The sequence below is a fragment of the Priapulus caudatus genome, unplaced genomic scaffold (assembly GCF_000485595.1).
Source record: "Priapulus caudatus unplaced genomic scaffold, Priapulus_caudatus-5.0.1 Scaffold422, whole genome shotgun sequence".
NCBI classification, from domain to species: Eukaryota; Metazoa; Priapulida; class Priapulimorpha; order Priapulimorphida; family Priapulidae; genus Priapulus; species Priapulus caudatus.
Genome location: NW_014577483.1, coordinates 142,625 through 150,440, shown reverse-complemented (window position 1 = coordinate 150,440; position 7,816 = coordinate 142,625). Strand labels below are relative to the sequence as shown.

Genomic DNA, 7,816 nt, shown 5'->3' with positions numbered 1-7,816 from the left:
CTCCAATGTACACGGTATAACGTTGCGGGTCATTGCGCGCCACCCATGTTTACCGTTATTAACGCGTGTATGCGCCGCGACCCATGTACCGTTATAACGCGTGTATGTACGCACCATGCTACACGCTTATAACGCGTGTATGCGCGCACCCATGTACCGTTATAACGCGTGTATGCGCGCACCCATGTACCGTTATAACGCGTGTATGCGCGCACCCATTGGTACCGTTTATAAACGCGTGTATGCGCCCACCCAGTGTAACGTTATCGCGGTATGCGCGCACCCATTACCTTACTAACGCCGTGTATGCGCAGCACCATGTACACGTTATACGCGTGTATGCGCGACCCATGTACCGTTATAACGGTGTATGCGCGCACAGTGTACACGTTATAACATAACGCGTGTACGCGCGCACCCATGTACCGTTATAACGCGTGTACGCGCGCACCCATGTACCGTTATAACGCGTGTACGCGCGCACCCATGTACACGTTATAACGCGTGTATGCGCGCACCCATGTACACGTTATAACGCGTGTACGCGCGCACCCATGTACCGTTATAACGCGTGTATGCGCGCACCCATGTACACGTGTATGCGCGCGCGCGTTGGCTACACGTGAATGCTATAGCATCTCTGGCTGGCTTGCTTGCTGACGTTGGTGGTTGAAGGCGTGGGCAGTAGTGAGAGGCGAAACCTGCAACTCCACATAACATGCGGCAGTTGGATCGGATTTACGTATTTCCGGCTGCTGTTTTGGATAATTGCCAAGTTGTGGCGGCCCGCCGAGGAGGAGGGGGCAGTGTGCGGGGAACTCTATACTGTCGTCATCAATGTTGCGCTGTTGCTACGAATCAGGCTCGTTTACCCGGCGTATGTTCGAGAGAGAGAGAGAGAGAGGGAGAGAGAGATGGAGAGAGAGATAGAGAGGCCACTGAACTTTAATGGTTTCCCTCGTTGATTAATTTTAACGTCACCTTCTTTTGTTTCGCCCGCGGAAAGTGTATTCTAGTAACACGCCGTTATTAAACATACGGAGCGTTTAATTATTACTTATTATAAACAGAAATCGAGATAAATACCGACGAGTTTCTGATTCATATGTGAGTATGTAAAGCGGATATATTTCGTAATTACGTTCAATTGTTTGTCTGCGTTTCATAAATGTAATTTTAATTAAACCTGGTTCGTTATTTCTGTTGCAGTATGTCGGATGCGTGGAAGTCAAAACCTCTATGAAAAGTCTCGATTTTGACACGAGAACTAGAGTTGCAAGGTAAGCGAGCATAGTGTCATCTGTTATTCTAAGTTTATATAAATGTTGAATTAGCAAGTAAATCGCTGTACGGAACGATAAAACCTTATCCTCCAAGTACGTAGCCGTTGATAAGCCATTTTAAATTTTCATAACAGAAATGTGTTTCTCTTGATGTGTACGTTATAATGATTAATTATTACATTACAATTTAAATACAATTTTTATTTCCGTTACCCCATCCTCACAGATGTACACATATATATATACGCGCACACACGCAGACACGCATGCACGCACACACGCAGACACGCACACACGCACACACGCAGGCACGCACACACACAGGCTCTCATTCCCTTTCTCTCTCTCCTCACACACACACACACACACACACACATACACACACACACGCACACACACACACACACACACACACACACACACATCGTATACGCTAACGTCACTATTTCGTTGATGAGACTTTGTTGGGTTCACCCGCACAGCTGCATATATTACCTCAGCCATCCTGTTCAGGCCACAATTAAAAAAATAGTTGTTTGCCCTCACCCGACCCAGGTTTTTTTAAGGTTTTTTTTTTACAAATTTAGCATGGCGTCTACATGCTCGGGTGTGCTTGTGTGGAGATACCTTTTATGTTGAATGTTTGTTTTGCTTGGTACATATAATCATATAATGTATTGCCTAAAGATTCATATAATCATGTACACTGATACAATTTGTAAAAAAAAAGTTCAATAACATTTTGAGTCGATCCCTTTTTGGCGGGTCGGTCGGGTGAGGGCAAACAAACAGTATTTTTATTATGGCCTCATGTATCCCTTTTCTGACGTCATTGATGGGAGTGCGCACCTTTGTAACGTATATATAGCTTACCCGTGGTTCCTGAATTCCCTTCTGTCGTGAATAAATGTAATGGAGTCGTTCGTACGGGTTCTCAATTCTCATCCAAGAAGCATGAATGTAATCGCGATGATATTATCAGGGGTGGCTAATATCGATCTCTATTATCCACTCCTGATATTATGAAGTGAAGGAACACCCACCCGTGCGCTGGCACACCCAATATCGTGTACGTCGTGGTGCGTGCGGGCTGATACGCTGACGTCATCATTCCCAACACACTCACAGATGCACGCGTGATAAGTGATAACCTTCTTCGGTTTTCTCGTATTTTCGTTCAAACGAAATCTTACTGCCGATGGCTTTTATTACTTCAGGCTCGTCTAATTACCGTAATATCTGGCGATGGGAGTGATACCTGCTGAGAGGGAGTGGGCGTGGGAGTCATACCTACGTAGGAAAGCCGTAAATACGTCTGTGTTCGTAGCATACCCGTACTAGCTGTCTAAAGGTCGCTTCGGTAGCGAGTGTATGTAGCGTCGAGGGGTGAATGACCGTCACTGTGACATTTTCACGTAGAGATCTTGTAGGATTTTAGAGGGGGGGTATTTTAAATTCTGATGTATAAAACAGTATATGTGCCTACTACATATTTCCGTTTTCTCGTCTTAAATTTTGTTTATAAACATCGAAGAAGGGAAAATTTTGGATGTTTCTATGACACGGTACGAGTGTCCTTGATCTCACTGGCGAAGTCGCACTTGTCGCAATGTTTGTTTGTTGTTTGTTTGTTTGTTTGTTTGTTTGTTGCAAAGTCGCGCTTGCTGCAATGTTTGTTTGGAACATTTCTGACTGGAATTTAGATAGTAAAATGTAATTATTTCAGGCTTCTTGTATACGATAGATACATGCCCACTCTAACTGAAAGGTAATATAGAAATATAGATAATAAAATATCGCGATCTTTCTTTCCCTTAATTAGTCGATAAGAAACGCCTTCGATATGAAGCTTGTGGTTAAAATGTTGCGTTGCACAACTTCGCGTGTGGTGGCGCCACTAGCGTTCGTCCGCGTCATCGAAAGTTTTTAAAACAATTGAACATAAAACATTTTATGGTAAACATATGAACGACAAAATTGTGCATGTTGCATAATTTAGACCCGATTTAATTAAAAATGTGCATTAAACCTAGAGGGGTAATGTCACTTTATAATGTCGCCCTACGATTATAACCGGCTTGTTTGTTACGTGATAATGTATGAGCTATTGCGTTTCTAGTGCGATTACGTGGCGATTCGGATTGCTCGTGATAGATGGATTTGCAACTGCCAGTAAACTGTTTACTTCAAATATCAACCAGCGTTTCTCAGCTTAAGGTACTCCGTCAGTGGCATAGACACTTACAAGTGGTTGTTAGAGACTAGTCAGTATTTATCGTATTATGATATCGTGGCAACACAGGCGTAATTATATGTAAGTATGATGTATAACGTTATTTTAGTTTTTAACGCAGCGGAATTATGCAACGCAGTGTTTTTATGCACACGTGATCGTGCAATTTTGTGTATTTTCTCACGCTCAAGTTTCGCTATATGCTGAGCGTGTGAGAAACGACAAACTCATAACATTTCATGATATCAAGATTTCGAGATCAGCTTGTTGTCACTGTTATGTGTTTAAAATACAGGACATGGGTATTATACTCCTTGTAAATTTGATTGTGACCAAGTTTTCAGTTTTTCGGATCCTGAATGGTTCGGACATTCACTGCAAAAAACTCGCGTTTTTTATATCGCTATATTGTTTAGAAATACAAAAAAGGATATACACGTGAGACGTCTTTGTGGTCGCTGATACGTTTTCTCTCCTAGTAGTATCAATTACAATTATTTCATTAGGAGTAAATAATCTCAAAGATTAGTTTGAGACTATTTACTCCTGATATCATGTATATATATATATATATATGTATATATTATACTCTTTAGTACACTAGGTTAAACTTGGCCATAGATACTAGTTTTGAAACTATTTGCATATTACGCAGTGTTATTATTACGGAACAGGGGACCATGTTGTTGTTTTTTACTTTTTAGCAGCTGGACAAACGCATCACCAAGATGCTCGCGGAGAGACCAAATATGATTCATGCTGGTTCCAACATCAACTTCACCATCAGCACAGACAATCTTGGACTCGTCATCATGGAATCAGGAGAGGTAATTATAAATAAAATCTTTGAGAATCTTTGAGAACTTCAGTGGATGTGTGGGTTTCTCTGCCTACAAGGATGAATATATAGTGAATACATATAGTGTGTATATTAAGTACTATTATAGGTATACATTCGGGTAATAAGCTATCATTTATATTTAATCGTGATAATATTTTGTGCTGTGTTCTTTAATTACTTGGTCACGATTTATTTGTGGCTTTCATTTTTTGGCTATTCCGCGTACTTTTGTTATGATAATCAAATATATTGGATATATTGCAGATCATTGCCACGCATCAGATGCAGGGAATCTCATTTGCATCCGGTGGTGACCTGGTAAGTATTACTTTACTAGTTAGTTTTATTTAAGCTTATTAAGTAAATTGTACGTAGGATCGGGAGAATAATTATATGATGCGTGCGTTATATTGTAATGTATATTGTATTCGCATTTATTTCGCGTTCGTATTTGTATATATAATATATTGCAATGCAATGCGCATCACTTGGTGATGATTGTTTGTTTGTTTGTTTATTTGTTTGTTTATTTGTTTATTGTCACACTTGATTCACGAGTTTATTTGTCTGTGGTGTATAAAGGTTATTAAAATATAGTTATTTCTGGTGTACTTTTGACATTTTTATCCCGTAATATGAGTATTGCGTGTGTCAGGTGTTTTAGTAAGTAGAGATATTCAGAATGCATGAATGCCACCTTCAAAGGATCACTTTAAGTTTGGCTTCTTTGTTTCTGTCATTTCGTATTGGAATTCTCTCCCTTCTTCTTTAGTTAGTCGCAAACTTGAGGCTTTTTCTACTGAGGTCTGCAGTGTTGATCTGTCTATTTGAGATCAACTTCGTCTTTCTCCGTCTTCGGTATAGTCTCTTAGACTTTGAAGACTAATACTTACAAGGTTATAAATGCGTTGCGAAATCCACACTATGTATTCCTGCCGACTATTGCCGCTAATACCGCGCGCTTTTCATACAACATGTCGCCTGTACTTACGTAATCACCTACTAATTACCGCACACTTACACGCATGTGGCGTGGGTGGGTAGGAGGTGGGGGGTGGGGATTATTGCAGAAGGTGGATTAGGATAGGATCATTATGTAACAACGTGATGACGGGTAGGCGCGGTGTCGCTGTGCGTTATGCCGTCCCTGTTATGCGTTACTATGATATGTTTTACGCGCGGATGATTTTCCTCTGATCGCGGTTGTGATATATATTACATGGTTCGCACAGTCCTTGAAAAGTCCTTGAATTTGAGGGGAGTCCTTGAAAAGTACTTGAATTTAGTAAATGTTGATTTCGTGCTTGAAAAGTCCTTGAATTTCATGAAAATGTTCTTGAATTTGTAGAAAGAATCCTTGCCTGTAATAAAACGACATTTTGTACCATCAATAATGTGCAAACCTCAATAAAAATTGCGTTAAATGAGCTTAAAAAGCTATAGACACGATAGACAGTTAACTGATGATCACAAATTACATTAAGTCGGTAAAATCAGTCAGTAAATCAATGTATGTTGTAGAAGTGACAGTGTTTAGAAGGGTTTATTAATGTGATCCGGGTAGGTTTTAGAGGTGACACCGTGACAGTGATTAAGAATGGGGTTATTAAATTAATTCCGGTATGTTTTGTTCTGTGTATGAATTCCGATAAAATGTCCTTGAATTTCTGATAAAATGTTCTTGAACAATTTTTCAGTTCTGTATGAACCATGTATAATATCATGTTATATATACATATACATTATATATATAGTGTATAGGATACACATTACACCCGCACGTTGCTAGGGATGTGCCACCCATTGTGTGAACTTGTAATGGAAGAGCGAGTTAGTGCCAAGCACGGGGTCGAACCACGCTCCTGTTCTATTTCGTCATATGTTTCGATATGTTATATGTTAGAGGGTGTATATGTTTCGATATGTTATATGTTAGAGGGTGTATATGTTATCGATACGTGATACGTTATATGTTACGAGCATGTTTGGAGTTTTGTGTATTCTTCATAAACCACTATGAGAGTTATTCGCATAATATTATGTGTAATGTGATTATCATTACTAGTATTTTTTTATTGTTATGATGCTTATTTTTAGTATTATCATTATTATTAATAATAGTGGATAAGAAATTGTTGCCCGAAAGTCATTTTCGTATATCTTTGCGTATCAGTGGCTTGAAAATATCCGTTTCCATTTGTATAGTTTCTTATTTTATTAAAGTTATAGAATAGCTGAAGAAGAGAGAAGATATAGAATAGATTATAATTGATTATATTATAAGATAAGATTCATATTATAAGATTGATATATTAATCGTCAAAGATTTCAATCTCACATTTAAACGCGATAGAAGGTGTAAATAAAGCAGAATTTCTATAATGAACAGCAGACGCCGATACGCGCATGAACATAACGCAGATTTTCTTGGCTCGATAAGCAAATCCACTGGTTGCATGGATTTTATTGGTCTCGCGTCTACGCGTGTACGCGGATTATGGAAGTAGCAAGCACCAGCACCATGTCAACGCGTAGGGGGCGAAGCAATGCCGAACGTACGAAGTAAATACGAAATAAAAATGCCACGTGCGCGGCATCTGCTCTGATGTTCCTCTCTCTCTCTTACTCCGCGAGCACAAATGCGGAGGATGTGCGCATTGCGAAAGAAGCGAGTAGTGAGTGAAGTTTTTATTCGAAGGAAGTGCCCGAGGGTTCGAAGGTTGACCCGAGTTCACGTTGAAAATAAAACGAATAGATGAGAAGCTATATTGCCGTGGCCCAGTTCTATGAACTTTACATCACCCTAACTACCATCACCACCGGCTAGAAGTATTAAGGGTTTGGGTGTTGGCAAATTGGTCGCCGGAAAACTGGTCACAGGAAAACTGGTCACAGGAAAAACTGGTCACAGGAAAACTGGTCATCGGAAAATTTGTCGCGCGGAAAAAAGTCAACCTCGGTTTACTACTGCTGTACTCTCCCACTCCATACGCCATCTCCTGCCGCATATTCCCCTCCCATACCTACCTCATCTACCACCTTTCTCCCCCTATTCCCTTCCCTCCTCGTCTACCACCTTCTTCCTCATTTACCTCATTCCTTCCCAAGTAACTCCTCCATACTTCTCCTCTACCTTCTCCCACTACCCCCCTCCATCCTCTTCTACCTTCTCCTTCCTCCGCCCTCCTCCCCTCCTACACTAGTTTATTAGCTCCCTACTCCTCCACATTCTCCCCATGCTCTTCTCTTACCCTGCCCTTCCCCGTCATCTGCCTCTCCCCGTCTCCTCCTGCACCACCCCTCCTCCTCTCCTCACTTCCTTCCACAACTCCGCCTCCTCCCCTAGTTCTCTCGTTCTTCGTTTCTTTCCCCATCCTTCTCTCTTGTTCTCCTCCATCTCAATCTACCACAGTCTCCTCACTCTCTCTCGCTCTCTCTTTCTCTCTCTCTCTCTCTCTC

The 7,816-nt window shown here is 40.9% G+C and overlaps 1 protein-coding gene across 1 annotated transcript in view; it reads left to right on the top strand.

Annotated features, from left to right (window-relative positions):
• The first annotated feature begins 4,224 nt into the window (after window positions 1-4,224).
• Window positions 4,225-7,816, top strand: part of LOC106810240 (SHC-transforming protein 1-like) — a 19,381-nt gene continuing 15,789 nt past the window's right edge. Inside the window, exons 1-2 of the mRNA XM_014813529.1 lie at window positions 4,225-4,343; window positions 4,622-4,675. Coding sequence (XP_014669015.1) covers window positions 4,245-4,343; window positions 4,622-4,675 — 153 coding nt within the window. The 5' untranslated portion in view covers window positions 4,225-4,244. The remainder of the gene's footprint in view (window positions 4,344-4,621; window positions 4,676-7,816) is intronic.